The following is a 21,282-nucleotide window of genomic DNA, read 5'->3' as shown; positions in this document are numbered from 1 at the left end:
AGTTCAGGTAGTAAATATTTTTGGGACTGTGTTGGTTAAATTTATGTGTCAACTTGGCTGGGTCACAGTATCCCGTTTTTGGTCAAATACCAGTCCAGATGTTGCTGTGAAGGTAGATTTCAGATGGGGTTAACATTTAAATCAGCAGAGTTGAAATAAAGCAGATTATCTTCCATAACATGGGTGGGCCCCATACAATCAGTTGAAGGACTCAAAAGAAAAAAGACTGAAGTCACCAGCTTTGGGGGAGGATTTATTATATCTGGCAAAATAAATTATGCTTCATTTTACCACAAGAAACGTCCAGCAGCCACACCGGTGGGCCCAGGAGAGGCCCTGGCGGCAAAGGCCTACGAAGGCCATGCCCAGCCACCCACGGCGGGGATGGGGGCGCCTGTGCCGGCTCCCGGGCCACCGCTACGCTTGGGAAAGAGCCAGGGGAAGCCCAGGCCGGCCTGCAGGGGAGCTGCTCCACACTGACCCTGAGAGGGGCCAGGTCACGGACCCCTGCTTAACATGTGCTGGATCCCCGGGGCGAACGAATCCCGGACCCGCAGGCACAGCGCAGGGAAAGCGCCTCTCACACGTACTCCCCGCAGTCGGAGATGATCACCTTCTCCTTCGGCTTCCCGTCCTTGCTGCCCTGGGCCTTTGTGGGCGGAACAGGAGAGAGAAAGCATGCAGGGAGGGGGAAGATTAAAGGGGGCCTCGGGGACACACAGCCCCCCCCCCCCCCCCCCCCCCCGCAGCCTCCTCCTCGAGCCGCTGCGCCCCTCCCTCCAGGCCGCAGGGCGAACTCTCGCTGCCCCTCGGGGCGTCAGTCACCCACCTCGATCTTCCGCAGGACATCCAGGCCTTCCGTGATCTCCCCAAATACCACGTGCTTGCCGTCCAGCCAATCCGTCTTGTCACACGTCAGGAAGAACTGGGAGCCGTTGGTGTTGGGGCCGGAGTTGGCCATGGACAGCAGGCCTGGGGGAGGGACGCGCAGGTCAGTCCCCTCCCCCACGCCAAGCCGACTCTGGGACGCACGGACCATGCAGGTGCCTGTCCTCCACTCCACGGACAGTACGCGGGACGGGGAGCAGGGTTGCTCCAACTTTACACCGGTTTGTCCTTTCTGTGTCACTCACTCAATAAATACTGCCTGCCTGCGCTGCGACCACACCCCTGTTGAGCCTTGGGGACTGGGTCCTGCCTCTGGGGGAGCTCAGTCTAGAGCAAGTCACTCAAAAGACAACCGTGCTGTGACAGGGGAGCCAGGGGCAGACAACACAGAGAATGGAAGCGCAGGGGCAGTCACACAGGGGCCTCTGGGTGTGTCATGTGGGCTGGTGCCACCATCACGGGAGACTCTAAGGGGGGGGCCACACATGTCTGAGTTTAGTCTAAGGGCCCAGGTTTGGGGGCTGAGGGGCAGCAGGAGCAGCTGCAGCCTGTCTGTGGCGGTGAGAAAGCTGCTCTGCACAGCGGGGCCTCGGCACCCTGTGCTCCCTGGGGGTGGGGCTGTGTCCCGTCCCGCTCAGCGAGGCTGCAGAGCAGGGTGTCTGACACGGAACAGACCAGCCCCGTGAGCACTGTGTCCGATGGTCAAACTGGGTTTGCTGTGGGTCAGATGCTGACACAAGTGAGAAATACCCATGTCCTGTGCTCATGAGGCTGCCATTCTCAGGGGGAGACAGAAAACAAGCAGAAAAATAACCTTACAGTTGCAGGTAGTAAGGGTGTGGCAAAAAAATGAAGCTGACTCAAAAAGACAAGTGAGATGGTAGTAACGCCCAATGGAGAGGGAGACCAAGGCAGGCCCCTCGGACAAGAGGACACATGTGTGGCACCTGAAGGGAGGGAGGGGTGGCCCTGCGGACACCGGGGGAAGAACGCTCCAGAGAGGAATCAGCACTGGCCGAGGCCCCGAGGGGAGAGAGCTGTGGGTCTGAGGAACAGCAAGCCTGCAGGGGGACACAGAGGATGGAGCTGCGAGTTAGCGGGCATGGGGAGGTGCCAGGACCGGGTGGGTCGGCCCTTTCAAACTGATCCTATGGGCGATGTGGCCCCAGGAAGATGATGGGACTGGGTTTCCATCTGAAAGGACCGCTCTGGCTACCTCGACATTAGACTACGAGGGGCGAGAGGCGAGAGCGGAGCCGGAAGTGAGCTTGGAGGGCCCTGGCAGGGAGGAGAGCGCAGGGTGGGTCTCAAAGGTCTGACTCCTAGGCCAGGTAGACGGTGGAGTCACTGACTGAAACAGCAAGAGGGGAGGAAGAGTGTGGGGTGAAGAGCACGAGCTGTCGGGTGTGTGAAGCCGTGGCGGGTACAAGGGGAGAGGACAGGGAGACTAACTGTGGGAAGAGCAGCAGAGACGTGCCTGCCAGCCCTCGGACCGGAACGGTGCCTGGGCCGCTGGTTGTCAGTGGGGTCGGTCCCACCCCTAGGGGTCCTTTGGAAATTTAGATTCTTCTTCAGAGTGGACAGGTGGGGCCAGAAGCCTGGCCAGAGCCGTATGGGGAGAACGGAAAACAGGGAGTCTGCAGAACTTTTCCAGGAAGGTTTGCTCAGAAAGGGGACCAAAGACATGGGTGAGAGCTGAGGTGGGGGGGCAAAAGTCAAAGGATGATTTTTGGCTGATGCCACGTTTTTATATCAATGGGAGGCTCTGGCAGAGCAGGGGAATGGGGTGTACGAGGCGGGAAGGGGAAGAACAACTGCAGAAGCCGGGTCCCTAAGTAGGGCAGAGGGGATGGCGCGAGAAGACGGCCCATCCCCTGTACTTGGAGGGAAGTCAGACTGGGCAGGAGAGATGCAGAGCAGCTGAGGCAGAGGGCGATGTGGAGGTCTCGGGAGTGAAGGAAGGTAGGGAGTGAATTGTCTCTGGGACCGAGCATTAACTAAGGAAACCTAGTGAGTCTGCCCAGGGCCCCTGAAGAACCACAGTCATAAACTTCAAGGGCGACCACTCAGTGCAGCCCTCGGTCTGTGTCTAGTTGCCAGGGGACCAACCACTGAGATCTCTTCCTGGGTTAGTCTGACAGAGAGGAGGGGGCAGTGGGGTTCGGGCAGTAAGAAAGAGTTGATAATGGCAGACCACAGAATCTAAGCTGGAGGCTATAGGCAGTGTGGACACGGTGGGGGGACGGATAGCATATGCATGGAAGCAAACTTACTCTGCTCCGGCCAGGCTGAACCCTTCTCTGCTCGCTAGCTCGGGTCTCCTCCAGACCCCAATACCTTGGCCAAACCACAGCCCTGTGTTCCATCCCGAACAGCCACCCTGTCCGATCCTGCACCTGCACCTGCCCCAGCCCCACCCCTCACCCCCCACCGATCGATCGTGTCCCACCTGGTCCTGTGTGCTTGAGGATAAAGTTCTCATCATCAAACTTCTTCCCATAGATGGACTTGCCCCCGGTGCCATTGTGGTTCGTGAAATCGCCGCCCTGGCACATGAACTGGGGGATGATGCGGTGGAAGCTGCTCCCCTTGAAGCCAAAGCCCTTCTCGTGGGTGCACAGGCAACGGAAGTTCTCTGGGGGGAAAGGAAGAGGCGCTCAGGAGACGAGCAAACGCCTCCCTCTGACCAGACTCTGAACACTGTGTCTGATCACATTTCCACCTGAAGGCTGGCGACGCGGACACAGGACTACAGGAGACCCTGAGACCTGAAGGGAGGGGAGTACACGCACTCTAGCTCCGCTCCACACTGAGTAAGAGAAAAACCAAACAAGATCTTAGCAAACAACACAGAGGCAAAGCTTTGTGGCTTTGGATTTAGCAACTGTTTCTTAAATATGACACCAAAAAGCACTGATCAAATAAAAAATACGTAAATAAGACTGCATCAAAATTAAAAACCTTCATGCATCAAAGAACACTGTTAAGAGTGCAAAGGCAACCCACAGAACGGGAGAAAGTATTTGCAAATCATATCTAATAAGGGTTTGATACCCAGAATACATAACAAACTCCTATAACTCAATAACAAAAAGACGAACAGCCCAGTTAGTAAATGGGCAAGAAATGGGAATAGACATTTCTCCAAAAAAGATATACAAATGGCCAATAAAGCACATGAAAGGTGCTCGACATTCCTCACTAAGGAAATTGGGATCAAAACCACAGCGAGCGCCACTCCGCACCCCCGGGACGGCTGCGATCAGCACAGACTGACAAGTGCCGGCGAGACGTCCAACGGTGCAGCTGCCACGGCAGACGGCCTGGCAGCTCCTCAAAAAGTTAAACGTAAAACTACCTCATGCCCCAGCATTTCCACTCTTAGGTACAGCCCCGAAAGAACTGAAAACAAGGACTTAAGCACACAACGGGTTACGAATGCTCGTAGCAGCATTGTTCACAACAGCCAGAAAGTGGAAGAATGTTTAAGTGTCCATCGGCACATGAACGGCTGGACAAACTGCAGTACGTCCACATGACGGAATGTTGTTTAGCCACGACAACGAATGAAGTGCTGACACACACGCACGTCATGCTAAGGAAAATAAGCCAGACACGAAGGACATGTCTGTTACATGGCTCTGTTTATATGGGATATTTAGAACAGGCAGAGGCAGGAGCTGGAGGGAGAGGCGAGTGAAGAGGCATTGGCTAGTGGGTAGTTTCTGTTTGAGATGGTGAAAAAAGTTTGAAAATAGGTGCTAGTGTTGGTTGTGCACTGTGACTGCAATCAGTGCCACTGAATTATACACTTAAAAATGGGTAAAAGAAGTAAAAGAGAGAGAAAGAAGAGATAACGGCAATAAGACATTTTTGAAAGCTTGGAAACAAATAGATGAGTCGTAACAGACCTAAGAAAGCTGACTCTTGGCTGGTGCAGGTGAGAAGCCACTAGACCTGTGTTGCGGAAACACCACAAGCGCAGACACGTGGGTGAAGGTAGTTCTGAAAACAGGAAGTCTGGCTGAAGGCCTGTTTAAATGGCCAGATGTGAAAACAACCTAAGTGTCCTTTGACGGATGACTGGATAAAGATGCGGTATGTATACACACAAGGAAATACTACTCAGCCATAAAAATGATGAAACATTGCCATTTGTGACATGAATACATCTTGAAAGTATCATGCTAAGTGAAAATAAGTCAGACGAAAATGACAAGAACCATATGATCTCACTCATGTGTGGGATATAAAACAACACACACACAAACTCAGACACAGATAACGGTACAGTGGCTAGTATAATTTAATTTAAAGTCACATGTAGCTATGGGCTGCCATATAGGATGGCACAGTTCTAGATAGGGAACAAAAGAGGTCTTGTACAAAGGACCAAGCATCTGAATGACATTAGACTTTTCCAGAATTCTACACCCTCCCTATCAATCAAGTGGGAAGGCAGGCACTTTCAGACATCGGTCTCAGAGAGCTTACCTCCCAAGCACTTTCTGCAGAAGCCGCAGAAGTACGCTCTCTACTGAAATGAGGGAATAAATAAAAAAGAAGACAACAGAGGTTGCGACACAGGAGGTGAAACAGCAGATCCCACCACAGGGGCTGTGAGCGGGCCGGGAGAGCAGCAGGCCCCGCCTGCGGCACGTCGCCAGCCTCCGAGGAGGGGCTACTCCACGACAGTGAAACTGACAGAGTACCTGCTGCGTCTGAACATGATGAGAGATTCAGACAGGCAGGGGAATCTGGGAGAGAATCAGGAATAAATGCACAGAAGACCAGGCGAAAGGGAAAACGAGATGATTATGAATTCCAGGGAAAACAAAATGCTATGCAAAAAGAAGTTCTCAGAGCATGATGCGTACTCACATAGTTAAAATAACCTGCGGCCTAACCAGTACGCACTTATATACGCACTGTCCCTATACATGCACTTGCATAGTTAAGGTGATGGAATGTACCCTGGCTGGGAATCGAACCTGGGACACTTTAGTTCCCAGCCCATGCTCAATCCACTGAGCTACACCAGCCAGGGCGCAGTTAAGGTGATTTTAAAAGCTAATCCCTCATCGTCTGAAGTAGGAAGCCAATAGAAAACATCTATCATGAAAAAAACAGGATGCGGCAACATAACCTGTCATCTACCATACAGAAGTGAGAACCAAAAGCATCAGCCAAGAGCTGAAACTGGCTGCCTTTGAGGGGCACAATGGTGGGGGGCGGGGCAGGGGGGGCGCACCTGGGGACTCTTGTCTTATCAAACAAGCTTTCTGAAGTTGACTTTTAAATCTACATGTCTGAATAATAATATTTAGATTAAAAAAGAATAAACTGAAACTCAATATTTAACAAATTGGAAAGAATACAGTAACTTAATGGGGGGAAGGGGAAGGGTTTACAGGAACAACTGTAAAGGACACACGGGCAATAATGAGGGGGGACGGAAACGGGAGGGAGGTGGGGAGGGCTGGGGTGGTGGGAAAAGGCAGAAAACTACTTGAACAACAATAAAATAAATAAATAATGGATAAGAAAAAAAAGAACACAGTAACTTAAAGTACTTACTTCTAGAGAGGACTAGATGTAGAAAAGGGGAAAAGACTTAGGTTTTAAATATATTGCCTTCAATATTTTTGAAATATGTGTACAGTATTTTTTAAAATTGAATACGTTTACTTACATTTTTTCTTTTAAATTATATTTTATTGATTATGCTATTACAGTTGTCCTGATTTTCTCTCCTTTGTCCCCTTCCACTCAGCACCCCCCACTCCCTCAGGCAATCCCCCCACCATTGTTCACGTCCACGGGTCATGCGTATAAGCTCTTTGGCTCCTCCATTTCCTACACTGCACTTTACATCCCCGTGGCTATTCTGTAACTGCCTATTTGTACTTCTTAATCCCCTCACCTCTTCACCCACTCCCCCACACCCTCCTCCCACCTGGCAACCATCAAAACGCTCTCGGTTTCCATGATCCTGTCTTTGTTCTTCTCATTTGCTTAGTTTGTTTTTTAGATTCAATTGTTGATAGGTGTGTGTTTATTACGATTTTATTGTTCATAGTTTTGATCTTCTTTTTCTTAAATAAATCCCTTTAACATTTCATATAAAAATGGTTTGGTGATGATGAACTCCTAATTTTTTTTTCTTGTCTGGGAATCTTTTTATCTGCTTTTGATTCTAAATATCTTTGCTTGATAGAGCAATCTTGGCTGTAAGTCCCTGCTTTTCATGAGTTTGAATATTTCTTGCCAATCCAGTTGAGCCTGCAGGGCAGAGTGGTGGTGTTCTGACATGGTCAGTAGCTGTCCAGTGGGTGCGCAGGCTCTGAGGTTTCCCAGGTGGTACTGACCAAGGTCACTCACCTGTGTTTTGCCTGGGGTCACCCTCCAGGAGCTGTAAAGCAATGTGAGGTGGCTGCTACTTGTACTGAGCTTGGAGATTCTCAGGCAAAGCCAAGTTGTGAGTCTAGGCTGGCTGCTGCTAGTGCCAAGCCTGGGGCCACTTATCAAGAGGTACAAGGGCTGGGGACTCACTGAGGCTGGCTGCTGCCTGTTTGAGAAGATTTGGGATAACGTGAAGCCTGAGCTGAGACCAGCCATTCACGTGGAAAAGCCACTGCTAAAAGCTTAGGCAGGCGGTAAATTGGGTAGGGCGGAGCCTCAGGGATTCTGTGTGAGCAAACTGGGTGAGCCAGGTTGAGGGAGTCTCAGATGTGGCCCCCACCTACCTTTCTGTCTGGGAGGAAGTTGTCCCCCAGCTCTCACCCTGATGCCAGACACTTCAGTTCCTTCCTGTACACCACTGGTGCCTTTCAAGCTGCTACCCACGTGCTGGAGCCCAGAGGGAGTGAGTCTGAGTAAGTCCATGTGTGGGCCCTTTAAGAAGCACTTTTTGGGAATCCAGTACTTTCTTTCACTGACTCAAACCCCACTGATTTTTGCAGCCAGAGGTTATGGGGGCTTATCTTCCTGGCACTGAAACCCTGGGCTGGAGGACCTGGTGTGGGGCTAGGACTCCTTGCTCCTGAGATATTCCTCTTGAATTTTTATCCACCACACGCGAGCATGGGACCAGCCTGTTCCGTGTCTCCACATCTCCTACCAGTCTGGATGGATGTGGTTTCTTTAGTTCCATAGCTGTCAGACTTCCATTCAACTTGGTAACTCGATTTCTGATGGTTCTGAGTGACTGTTGTTCTGTAATTTACTTGTGATTTGTATGTGGTTGTGCAAGGAGGAGAGCCGTGTTTACCTATGCCTCCATCTTGACCAGAAGTCTATTTACTTATATATATATATTTTTAAGATTATTTATTTATTTTTTTAGAGAGAAGGGAAGGGAGGGAGAAAGAGAGGGAGAGAACACCAATGCATGGTTGCCTCTCATACACTCGCCACTGGGGACCTGGCCTGCAATCCAGGCATGTGCCCCGACCGGGAATTGATCCAGTGACCCTTCAGTTTGCCGGCTTGAGCTCAACCCACTGAGCTACACCAGCCAGGGCTATTTACTTATATTAAAAAAAAAACTATTCAAAAATAGTAAACCAGCACTTACAAAGCTTAAAGAATGCCTGGTCTTGACTTGTCTGCTACTAGACTGCAGGATCATATCCATTTAGGTCAGAAACAACATCAAGGGCACCAGCCTCCCTGACGGGAGCCCTACTCACCTGCTGTCATGGGAACGACATCCGAACGCAGGAGCATCTGGATGCGGCCGGCTGGCTTGTTCCCGATCTTGATGTCCATGTACACCTGAGGATTGGAGCGGGCCTTTTTTGCAGCGGGCTCTCCCTGGATGAAGAAATTGCTCGGTTAGAGAGAACTCCCTGACTCTCTGAGAGGGAGAGCGAGGATTCTTCTGCAACCACACCCAGAACCCGACTGCAGTGCGCAGGCTGCAAGGTGCCAACAGTGAAGGCCCAGCGCCCCGGTGGAGCTGCAGGAGGCAGAAGCCATAGTCACAGCACCCAGCTGGACACCCAGTGACAGGAGACTTCAGCACTATCTACCCCCAGCCCCACCCCGCAGGTGTGTTATCTCATCACGTGACTCATCCTCAGACACATCGGCCCACTTCCCCCTCCCTGCAGTCACAGAGTGGCACTGTGCTGGCCCAACACAACTCTCAGCACCATCAAGCCCCCGCTCAGCCCACCCACCTTATTCCAGGGAACAGACCCATTTCTGTAACACGACCTCCTTCTGCTATGCTTAGCCCTGTGGATCCAAAGGCTGGCTATGATGGAAGCAAGGGGGGTGGCCCTCTAGTTGGCCCAAGTGCTCAGAAGACAGTGGAGGAGGTCGAGGGGGCCTTGCTTTATACCCAAGTAGACAAAGCTAAGCAGAGGGCAAGGAGACATTTAACACAGCTGTCAATTTGCTCCAATAGAATAATCAGAGGTTTGTAACTTGTCTGTGGTTCACTTTAACAAATGGACTGAGGATACTATTCCTATCATTTGCTGCTAACAATAGCAGTAGCACAGTAGTAGCAGCAAATACTCACATAGCCCTTGCTATGTACAGAATACTATTCTAAATGTTTTACGTATACTAGCTCATTTAATCCTCATAAACATCCTTGAGATCAGGACCGCTACTATGCCCACTTTATAGGTGGGGAAACCGAGGCACAGTGAAGTTCAGTAACCTACCCAAGGTCACAGAGGTAGTAAGTGATAAAACTGGAATTCAAACCTACACTACTCACACCACCCACTCAGCCCCTGCTCTTCATCACACTACCCCACCTGACATTTTTATTAACAAGATGAACGACACAAGGCCCTACCCTCACAGAGAGTCTGCTGCCTGGAAAGGGAAAGGCAATAAGCACATGAGCAGCCTGTACAGAAGCAGAGACAGGGAAACACAAAGCCGGCTCCTGCAAGAGCGTCAGGTGGGGACTGCAGTGTGGAGAGGTGCCGCTGAGACCGGTGCGGTGGGCAGGGCCAAGAACTTGGGAGTCCCTCTCGGGCTTTCTCCCCTGGGATAGGTGACAGGGAGCCACAGGGAAGTGCTTAGGAGGACAGTCACATGACTGGTCTTGTGCTTTCCAAAGATCATTCTAGCAGTCTTTGTGGAAGACTGGAGGACAGCGAGATTCCAGCCAGAAGGCTGGTCAGGGAGCTCCTGTAATTATCCAAATGAGGCGAGAGGCTAACTTAAGACGATGGAACAACCAGGGAGGAGATTTCAAGGAAGACTTAAGAGAAAAACTTGCAGAATATGATGATATATTGTCTCTGTTTTAAAGGGGGGCGTCTAGATGACCCGGGGTTATTCCTTTGACTGCAAGGGCCATTTATATGCTTTGTACCAGAATTTCTGGCTTGGGTCAACGTGTAGATGGATGGTGGTAAATTACGAAGCTTGGGAATACAGGCAGAACGGGATTAGGGAAGGAGAGCACCCACTTTAGGCAACTGCCCGTGAGACTTGCAGCACAATGTCTGAAGCTCAACACGAGAAACAGAGACCACAAAAGTCTCCATTTTGCGGGGAAGGCTGTGAAACATCTGACTGACTACTACCATTTTGGCCTAAAGAAGCAAGCACACCACGAAAGCCAAGAAAGCAGCAACAGTCACGAGGAAGGGAGGAAAAAGCCAGAGAAGCAGTGATCGGAGACGCTGCTGAGAACCAGGAGAAAGTGCGGAAGCGGCATTCTCTGAGGAAGGGAGAACCTCAAACCCGTGCAGAGACGGCGGGGATGGCATCTCCACCCTGCCTGGCTCTCCCGCATCAGGGCACAGCATCAGGGCAGGAACCAGAACACCAGAACACTGAAACACCGGGAGCCTGCAGTCCAACGCTGCCGTGAAGGGGGCGGGGCTGATCAGGAGGGGCGAGGAGGAGCACTCACTACCCTCCCTCGTGGTGGGCTTCCTCCTCCTCAGCCGCCAACCACTAATCAGCACCTAAACTGAGCTAAGAGGCTGACAAGTTCACTCCCCACAGCATAACCATGAGACGCTCAAAGCTTCTCTCTTTAGTCCACTCAAAACCGCCTTTGCCAAAGTACTAAGGGTTCGGTCTTCATTCTCTGTGCTGCTGTATGTATGTTTCCAAATTTCCATGAAACTTAAAACGAAGTCTCCCAAGGAAGTGCCAGCCTCTCCTCTAGGAGCACGCGCCTTTGATCTCACCTCCTGCTTTTCCACTTTGGGAGGCTCTGACCCCTCTTCCTCTTTATTTTCTTCCAGAGTCTTCCCAGAGAACTTCTTTAACCAGTCATCATCTGACCAAACTGCAGGGAAAGAATCAAACAAGTGTTACGAGACTCACACTGTCGGCTGACTGCTAACCAGCTGCTTTAGTTGGCCTAGTGGAGATACCCTGAGGCCCTCTCAGCCACAGGATTCTGCCTGGGGAACTGCCAAGGGCACGGGAGGCTCCCCTGGGAAAGTCACTCGGGAGTCCAGATCTCAGCAGGGCTAGGTGAAAAAGTTAGGTCAAAGGGAGAGCTGTAGTCTTGCCGGTTCCAGCCCTTGGTGGAATACCCCAGGAACAGGAACACGGGGAAAGGTAGGAAGAGATCAGGCAGGGTTTCTCTATAGTGGAAACAATTACCCTAAGAAGCTCCAACTCTTTTTATTCCCCACAGAAGTGGCACATGCCCTTTGTCTATGTGAACCATCCTCTACCCCTGTTCACCAGGTATGGCACTCGGCACCTACTTCCACGGAACAGGGCTAAAAACGCAACTCAGGCCACACTGGAGGACACGATGGGGAATCTGTGGTGGATCCCGCTCACCTGGTCTGGAAGAGCCTTCCTTAATCCTCATCGGTTTGGCCAAATTGACACGAATTGTTCGTCCAAAGAGCTCAGATTCATTCTGAAAAGATTGCAAATTCAGCTGCTTAAACTCTTGTTAGGTTAAAAGAGCCAGAGAGCCTTTCCATTGGCTTCCGATACATCTGAGACATGCTCCTGATTTGTTCTCTTAATCCCTGAGACCCTCACGGCAAGCTCTGCGCCCACCACAAAGCGGCCCGTGGGTTGCAGGGAACTGCCTCCTCGGAGCCATCACGCTCCTGTCTTTCAAGGCAAGCGAAGAGCCGTGCTACCAATAGTAACTCTAGGTTCGGGGTTACAAGGGTAAACGTAGTTTCCAAGTACCCGAGTTCACCTTCGAAAGTCAAGATCAGCTTTGAAATGGTGAGAAGCGATCCCTCTCTGAGAGCTGAGAACGATGTTCAGTGAACGGGTAGCAGAGACCAGGGATAAAGGAGAACCCTACTACCCAAAGATAATCGGTGCTGGGGAAGGTCCCTTCCTGTAACCCCATGTAGGGCAGTGAACAAAATTTCATGGTAAAAAGTAAAGGAAAAAAAGATTTGACTGTGATGAAACTAAAAGTAATGAAAATAAATTTCTTACAGTTCAAATTTAGGTTTAACTATGCACAAATTTGTGGAACAAATATGTAGCAGGTGCTCATGAATTTGCCATCTTTTTTTCAACAAAATCCTATCAACAGTCACCTTTACACCTTATATATGATATGAAGACCCGGGGCTCTCAAAGAGGGCACAAACATTTGAGAACTCCATCGTTTCCCCAAGGGCCTCTCTGCGCACTGAAGTCATTTGCATCGGTAGCATACCCGGTCAATATCCTTACTGAATTTCCATTCTCAATTGTTTCCTGGTCTGATGCTTCATGCAATCTTGCTTCTTTTGCAAAATATGTGATTTCACTGTGCGATCAGTCGGCATAGTGCTTGCAATTTATTATCCTAGACACGGGGTAGTCAGTGAGAGATCCACCCATAAGGGTGATCAGGGTTTATATTTTTGTTGAATGGGGAAGGATGTTGGAGTAAAGGTTAATCTTTAAGTGATTACTTCCCAGGGAACATTTTCACACGATGACAGTTTTTATTCCCCCGTGCAACCTGGTAACTTTGGAGGCTCAGCAAACCGATATGTGAACAAGGACCCCTCTGTACCACCAAACCAGCCTGAGTAAGAACGAAGATTCCCAGCCATACCATGTTGTCAATAGCTGCCGCTGCATCCTGCCAAGGAAAGACAGTGCAAATTTAGCTTCTCCTGAGCATATGTTTAGGTATCTAAAACATAGATATAGAAAGAACCCCACAGAAAATCAAAACAGGAAAAAAGTCACCTCTACAGTTCCTGCCTAGGTAGTGTGTGTGTCAGACAGAGAGCTAGTGGTACAGCAACTCGCCACCTAGTGGAGGGCGTAAGAAGTGATCACCAGTGCTGCCAGGCAGGAGTGCTGCAGGAGTGGGGCTGCAGGAGCTCTGCAGAGCAGGAAGGCCAGGGCCTGGCCAGTCTGCAGTGTTACCCAGTCTACACTTTGATTGTGTGAGGGAAGTTTGTTGATGTTGTTTTTTTTTTTTTTAATCCTCACCTGAGGATATGTTTACTGATTTGAGAGAGAGAAAGAAACATTGATGTGAGACAGAAATATCAATTGGTTGCCTCTCGTATGTGCCCCGGCTGGGGATCAAATCCACAACCTAGGTATGTGTCCTGACCAGGAATTGAACCTACAACCTTTAGGTGTACAGGTGACACTCCAGCTGAGCCACCTGGCCAGGGCTGAGGGAAGTTTCTCTGTGGACAGCACTTTTTGTCCTCTGGAAGCGTCAGCATAAGGCCCAGAAACCGAACCCTTTGCAACCAGGAATAACACACAGGCCAAAGATGAAACACGGGTTAAACAGAACTTTCTCACCTCTGCCAACTCAAATTCAACAAAAGCAAATCCTCGGTGCTTTTCTAAAAAAAAAAAAGGGGGAAACAAAAACAAGTAATCACTGTTTAGAGCAATGGGAAGAAAAGACGGTCACAAGGAAAGGGAAGCCAGTCACAAGCCTTGTGCAGACATTAGAAATTCTACCCAATCCCTCTTTCAGAAGAAGGAATCTCATTCTTTAATTCTTCTGGGTTTAAAAGACACTTCAAGCTATATTAAACTCTATCTTTTAGTGAACATAGCTAGATAATAAACCATACTTTTCTTTACAATAAGTATTCTCCTACCAAAGCCAAATTAAAACCTTAATTGTTGCCAGCAAGGCACCTAGAAAAATTAAGTCATTTAACTTACTCATTCTAAATACACATCTTGAGCAAACATTGTAAATAAAGCATGAATCCTAAAACCTGGATAAGGATACTCATTCTTTATCCTCAGAAAAATGCTGATCTACCTAGAAAGGCCAAGCACAGCAAGGTTAATTTAATTAATTGACTAACCTTATAGAACCAGTATAATCTTATTGTTTTTACAGCTAAAGATCCCAGGCCCAGAGAATTTAAAGACCTTGCTAATGACCATGCAGGATCAATGATAGGGCTGGGCCCAAAACTCCAATCTTAAAAGTGACAACAAAGGTAAACAGAAAACCGATCTATATCAGTGATATCTGTTAAAGGAAAACCCACCCAGGCAGACAGAGGCCAAGGCCCCATCGTTAATGATCGTTAATGAGGCTTTCCTGCTGTCCTGTTTAATAGCAGAGAAGGAAGCAGGTGTGGTGAGGTCCCAGTAGACAGTTTGAAACAACAGTCAGGTCTATTTTGAACCCCACGTAGCTCAAAATCTATCTTCCCACTGAGCTATTGAAAATTGTTTTATCTCATATCCAATGGATGGGACTTTCTGAAGAGTGCTGTTCCAGTTCACAACCACAAGCCTCAAAACATTCCCTCTGCATGGAGATCACGGTCATACTGCCCTACTGAGGCACCCTTCAGAACTTTCCTACATACCAACCTTATAATACACTGTGATAGGACTTAAAAAAATTTTTTTACAGTTCTTTTCCCAATAGGATTCTGACCATAAGAGAGTAAAAGGACTCACCTGTTTCATAATCCAGAGGAATCTGAATATCTGTGATGTCTCCAAAAGGAATAAAAGCAGCATGAAGAACTTTGTCATCCACCTCCTCTGCAAGCCCACCTGCAAAGAAGCCAAGGGCCTTCTGAGTCACTGTCCTTTATTCTCTTGAGAAGTCCCTGCAGCCCAGTTAGCATCCTATAGCTAAGGGGAGGGGTCGTTCCATCCAGTCCTTTGGGCACATAGACACTCGGGTTATCTACTCTCTCATCCTAACTTATGAAACACACTGCTCTCTTCACCCTTCTTGCAGACCCTCATCCAGCTCCAGAATTACCGCAATAGCTTCTTAACTGATCTCCCTCTCCCCCACACAGCCAACTAGGACAATCCTGGGAATCAACCCCATCACTTCCCTGCTTAAACTCCTTCAAAGGTTTCCTACTGTCCTCAGGATAAAGTGCAAACTCCTTAGCAGGCTCCACATAATTGCAGCCCTGCCCACCTCTTCAGCCTTTTCCCTTCTGCTTCCTCAAATCTCTGGGTTCCCGTAAGATGCACCCACTTGCTCACAAGTATTTCACACTTTTGGGCCTTTGCCCTTGCGGCTTTCAGTAAATACACTTGCCCCTATTTTGACTACCTGGCTAAATCCGGATCATCCGCTCCACCGTCACCACATCCCGAAAATTTGCTCTCACTTCTCCAGATGGAAGGATCATTTCTCCCCACACCCCAGTGCATGTCATCGTTGTCTGTCCCCACCAAGCCCTCATCAAACTGTGCTACTGAAGTTATTCTCACTTCTACCTGGCTAGTTTGAGGACCCCTTCCTTTGGGGGAAGGAACCAGGGCTGAGCCATCGCTGCAAGTGACTCTTTGTAAAATGAATGGGCGCGAGGATCTGGAGGCTCATAGTATTACTCTACCAGTCCTCCGGACCTAGGATATGAAGGGTACCTGTTAGATCTTAGCGGGCTTGGAAGGGAGCCGGAAAGATTTTTACGTGTCGTGCTAGCACCCAGAAGCAAAGCATTACCACAACTGATCCCGCCTAGACAGCAACTCGCTGCCCTCTGCGTTGGATCCCACACCCGGCCCCACTCGGATCGGATTCGCCCAGACCCGGCTTGGCGCCCGTGCCTGCTCACCCACGTACAGCACACGTTTGGTGGTGGCCATTTTGCTCCCGCGCTGTGCTTCCGGAAGCATGCGCGCCGCCCGCCTCCTTCCCACGGCCCCGCCCCTCCGCTCGGGTCCGCCCCTGCGTCTCCGCGCTCGCAGGCCCCGCCCACTCTAGAGGGGAACCCACCCGCCTGCGTCTCCTAGGAAGCATCTGGCGCCCCGGGAGGTGCCCACGGATGAAAGAAACTGCGTGTTCTGCGCTGCTGGTGCTTAGTGCTGCTGGAAACAATCGTGGGCCGAAAGAATCGGGGTGGCAAATAGTAGATTACTGCGAATAAACTACGGTCCGCGGGCCACCCCTGGCCACCTGCTTTTGGACACCCTGAAAGCTGGAACTGGTTTTTCATTGTTAAATAGTTGAGGAAAATATTGAAATGAGAATAGCTCGTGACAGTAAAAATACTGAAATTCAATGTTCAATGTCCATAAATAAAGTCTGATGGGAATACAGTCGTGCTTATTCCTTTAAGTATTGTCTGTGGCTGCTTTCACGCTACAGGGCAGGGCTGTGGCCCACAAGGCCTAAAATATCTACCACCTACCTGGCTGTTTAGGGAAAAAGTGTGTGGACTCTTGGAATAAGCCAACTAATACATAAATCACAGATTGACACATACAGTAGAAAATTATGGGGCCACCTGTTTTAGATAGAGTGGTGGGTTGTGGCCTACCTGAGGTCACATTTAAGCTGGAACCTGAAGGAAGGGGAGCAGGGAGAGGAGGAAGCAGAGAAAAGGATTTCAGGGAGAGGAGACAGCTTCTGGTCACTCAAGGAGCTAACTGAAAGGACAGAGGTGAGGGACGTGTCCTCTGGCAGGAAAGGTGGGCAGGAGCCACCCCACGCAGCGCCCTCCCAGTAAGCCATGTGGAAGATCTGGAAAACGTAAGAAGCTACCACCGGTTGTGACTGGGAGTTTGTGGTCACATTTATGTTCTAAAATGTGTTCTTTCTGACAACTGCCCAAATGGAGAGCCTATTATTGTTCCTACAGCAAAGTCCAATATCCCCCCTCAAACTCCTCCTATAGATTGTGCCTTGTCTGCCATATTTCAAGTCTCCAGTATGTTTGGTCTGTATCTGGGCTCTCTACCCCTTTAAGCTGCTCTGAAATAATTGTACCCTATTTAATTTCTATAGTTTAATAATAAATCTTTCTAGCTGTGATTTTTTCTTTTTTTCCCAAAATTATCTTGAATATTCTTGTACATTTACTCTTCCCTATGCATTTTAGAACCCACTTAGCTAGTTACCACAAAATCATGATAAGTTTTTGTTGACATGAATTGAATTTGTAGGCTTATTTTAAGGGAAAAGTGACATCTTTATGATAGTGAGTATTCCTATGCATAAACATATTATACCACTTTATTTGTTCTTTTATATTCTTTTTATATTTAAAAAAATTCTTTGCATTTTTCTTAGTAAGGTCTAGCACATCTTCTATAAGATATATTCCTAGATAGCTTACAGTTTTTATTGACATTTAGAATGGTATCTTCTCACCTATTATGGATCTTCTAGTTTCTTATTTCTGTAGTGATTTACTGATTTTTGTATGTTGACCTTGTACCTAGTGGCTCTGCCAAACTCTCTTATTAGATAAAATAGTTTTTCTCTAGATTTTCTTGGATTTTTTGGCAGTAATCTAACCTGCAAATACAGACTGTGTTGTTTCTTTCTAATTCTCATACCTCTTATTTCTTTCTTACTACATTGGCCAGGGACTCTAGAATAATGGAGGACAGTAGTGGCTACAGAGAGAGATCTTACCTTGTTCCTGTCTTAATGGAAACACTTCCAAAGTTTCCTTTTAAGTATAAAGGTTAGATTTGAGGTAAATATCCCTTCATGAATTTAAATTCCCCTCCTATTCTTAATTCCATAATTTTTATTGTGAGTCAACTTTAGCTGTACATTTCTCCATTTTTGAAAGGATCATATGATTTCTCTCCTTTACCAAGTAGTTAGCAAGTCACAGTGATAGGTTAACTAGTATTCAATTTTCCTTCTGTGAGTCAAGGGAAAATTATCATCAGGCCTGGATGATGCACGCCTGCCTGACACTGACCTTGGTCTTCTGTAATACTGTTTCCTTGGAAACTGCATAATTAGGATAAGTGGGGGATATTGTATTTGCCTCCTTTGTTGTGTGCGTAGGTTTACAGGAGTTGTCAAGGGACACATAGGCTGTGGGCTTACACGACCAGAATCATATAAAATATTGGTGGAAAATAGGGGCCTCAGCTTCTGTCAGTCAACGTGACCCCCACACACCTAGGCTCTCCCAGTGGTAGCTATACATGTCCTGTGGGTGAGTGACAAAAACCCTGTAGACTTGGGTAGCTGCTGGGCCACCCAGGGAGGTGAAAATACAGTATCTGCCTTATCTCCTGCTTAAATCATCTTTGTCTCATGGGTCAGATTGCCAACTCGAACTCATAACCACAGCTGGGATACTGCACCTTTCATTCCAGTGGTTATACCGTCATTTTTACACACTGCTGGATTCTATTTGCTAATATTTTGCTTTAGGATTTTTGCAAATATTCTCATGAGTTTGAGGTAAATTTTCTTTTTTTTTTTAAAAAATATTTTATTTATTTATTTTTAGAGAGGGAAGGGAGGGAGATAGAGAGAGAGAGAGAGAGAAACATCAATGTGCGGTTGTTGGGGGTTATGGCCTGCAACCCAGGAATGTACCCTGGCTGGGAATTGAACCTGGGACACTTTGGTTCCCAGCCCACGCTCAATCCACTGAGGTATGCCATAAATTTTCTTTTCTCATACTAGCATCCCAGATTGTGTTGGCATTAGTGAATAGGTCCACAACCCTTATTTGCAATTCCAAAATTCAAAAATTTCTGAAAACTAGAAATAGGGTTTTTTTGGTTGGGGGGAGGTAGGTATGTTTACATCATATTCCTTTGCAGCAAAACCTCATCTAAACTGATGTGAAGCTATTTCTAGTTTCTATTTACCCTGCTTTGTATGTTTTGCTGCAGAAACATTAACATATTGGATTGTGGAAGCCGGTCCAGATTGTACTAGGAGTGTTATATACAACTCACACACAGCATAATCTTTCTAATCTCCCAAACCCCACAATGTTTAAGGTAAAGGATTGTGAACCTATGCTACCCTAATAAGATGAGTTGATTGGCTTTTCCTTTTTTTTTTTTTTTTTGGTTATTTAAAGTAGTTTGCATAATAGGGATAACCTGTCTTTCTGAAATGTGGGAAACTTATTTGTAAAGCTGTTTGAGCTGTGTGCTGTATGTGGACGTGTGCTGGTGGTGGTGGTGATGGGTAACTTGCCTCCTCTGGGAATCAATTCATTGGAGCCATTTGGCCCTGCAGTAACCGACTGGGCCAAGCCCTCCTGGTTCCCTTTGAGGAAGCCTGGTCTTGAAATTCAAAGACATTGGAGACACTAAAAACCAGGTATTGGGCCATTTGATTTGCAGAAACTACGGAGTTTTTGGCTGGACAGTTTGGGAAGAAAAAAAGGCTTTGGGGGATTCTGTTTAGTTTTATTATGGAGTCCGTATTTTACTTTTACCTCTAGGGGGCTGTCTTGGATCATAAATTGGCATGCTATTTTTAAAACCATAACCTAAAATAGATTGAACGGATACCTATTTAGATATATATTATTTTCACACGTTACAGGTGGTGAAACTGAGCCTTAGAAAAGCTAAGTAACTTGCCTAATTCATGATAGCAGCATAAAGGCGATCTGAGGTTTTTTTAAATAGTTTTTTAAAGATTCTATCCATTTATTTTTAGAGAGGGAAGGGAGGGAGAAAGAGAGAGAGAGAGAGAGAGAAACATCAATGTGTGGTTGCTGGGGGCCACGGCCTGCAACCCAGGCATGTGCTCTGACTGGGAATCGAACCTGCAATGCTTTGGTTTGCAGCCCACACTCAATCCACTGAGCTACGCCAGCCAGGGGAGATCTGACATTTTTAACCTAGATCTTAACAACACTGTTTTCTCAGTCTGTCTGTCTGTCTATCTCTCTGTCTCTGTCTCCCTCTCCTTCCCTTCGATTTCTTTCCCATAAAAGAACTATAGCAAGGTGGTTAAATGTACCAACTCTAAAATCAACCTACTTGACCAGTAAGGCTTGGCCCATACCAGTATCAATAGGGCAGAATAGCGCCAGGAAATGGATCTTTATAAACAGTGAGACCTACCTACCTTACCTACCGCAGTCTGGCTCTATCACTTACCAGCTGTGTGACCGAAGGAAGGCTACTGAATTGCTCTGTGGCCCAGGTCCCTCACTGGTAAAAATGAGACGATAAAGGAAATTTCCCTCGAGTCTTGAGCATACATGGATAGACTTACCTGCCGCATGACTCTGAGCCTGCGCTGCTAATAAAGTGTGTGAAAGAAATCGGTCAGGGCCCCAGAGGAAGGCACTAAAGTAACTGCTTCTTGAACTAGTCAGAATCAGCAAAAACAAAGCAACAACAAAAACACAACTCAGTCTGGTGCTGAAATTGTTATTTATTTGTGAGAGCGGTACTATTTGGATTCAATCTAATAGACTTATTGAATCAATAAAATTCCAAAAAACTACAAATGGAATTGGGACTAAGCTCCATTACAAACCAAACAATCCTGTGTTGACAAACTAAAGACTTGTCTAAACCAGCGCATCACCTCTCCTTAGGAAACTCTGCCATTTGACCTTATCGGCCCACCCTTGCCTTTGGCTCGGGAGTCAGACTTCATGGGGCCTTTTCTCCCTTGTATGTTAATACCCACATGCGTTAGCTTGTCAGCGCTGTTTTCCAACATTTAGTCTGAAGGCCCAGTCCCACACATCCCAGCTTCCGGGTTGAATCGGGTGTCCTTACCCAATGGGCAACACGTTCAGGTCAACATTCACTACATACCATTATTTATGTTTTCTTTTATTTGGGATAGTAGTTTCTATCTCATAAGACTATTTTAATGATAAAATGAGATGATACATGCAGAACAATGGGAACAAAAGTCAAAAAAATACGATTGCTATTGATGTTGAGTACCTAGATGTCGGGCACTGTGGTTTGGTCAAAGGACACGAAGGTGTGTGTATCAGGAAGGGCCTGATCAGGGGATAGAAAGCACACTAGTTGTCTGGGCAGAGAAAATTTAATCTAAAGCATCATTACCTAGTGTAATTGACTGGTTAACTAAAAGGCAAGAGAACAGTAAGGCATCTTTCAGGCATCGGCTACAGTAGTCCCTCCTGCTCATCCCTTATCTGCAAGGGATACATTCCAGGATGCCTAATGGGTGCCTGGGACCCAGGACACTACCAGACCCTATACAGGGGTGGTCAAAAGGAGGTTTACAGTTGTGAGTACATG

The 21,282-nt window shown here is 47.7% G+C and overlaps 1 protein-coding gene across 6 annotated transcripts; it reads right to left on the bottom strand.

Annotated features, from left to right (window-relative positions):
• Nucleotides 1-232: 232 nt before the first annotated feature.
• PPIE (peptidylprolyl isomerase E) lies at nucleotides 233-15,974 on the bottom strand. 6 transcript variants are annotated; one of them, XM_028511799.2, is made up of 10 exons: nucleotides 15,885-15,961; nucleotides 14,758-14,856; nucleotides 13,624-13,667; nucleotides 12,911-12,937; nucleotides 11,671-11,752; nucleotides 11,061-11,161; nucleotides 8,580-8,703; nucleotides 3,338-3,523; nucleotides 830-972; nucleotides 233-649 (listed from the first exon to the last, which is right to left on the bottom strand). In XM_028511799.2, exons 1-10 carry the CDS (start codon nucleotides 15,943-15,945, stop codon nucleotides 581-583), a joined length of 936 nt encoding a protein of 311 aa, XP_028367600.2. In that variant the 5' UTR covers nucleotides 15,946-15,961; the 3' UTR covers nucleotides 233-580. The 6 variants fall into 6 exon arrangements, with proteins under 6 accessions (XP_028367600.2, XP_035881713.1, XP_035881711.1 ...); XM_036025820.1 differs by lacking the exon at nucleotides 15,885-15,961 and adding an exon at nucleotides 15,694-15,714; XM_036025818.1 differs by lacking the exon at nucleotides 15,885-15,961 and adding an exon at nucleotides 15,435-15,648.
• Between the last annotated feature and the right edge of the window lie 5,308 nt (nucleotides 15,975-21,282).

The sequence above is a fragment of the Phyllostomus discolor genome, chromosome 5, assembly GCF_004126475.2.
Source record: "Phyllostomus discolor isolate MPI-MPIP mPhyDis1 chromosome 5, mPhyDis1.pri.v3, whole genome shotgun sequence".
NCBI classification, from domain to species: Eukaryota; Metazoa; Chordata; class Mammalia; order Chiroptera; family Phyllostomidae; genus Phyllostomus; species Phyllostomus discolor.
This window is presented reverse-complemented; position numbering and strand designations above follow the sequence as displayed.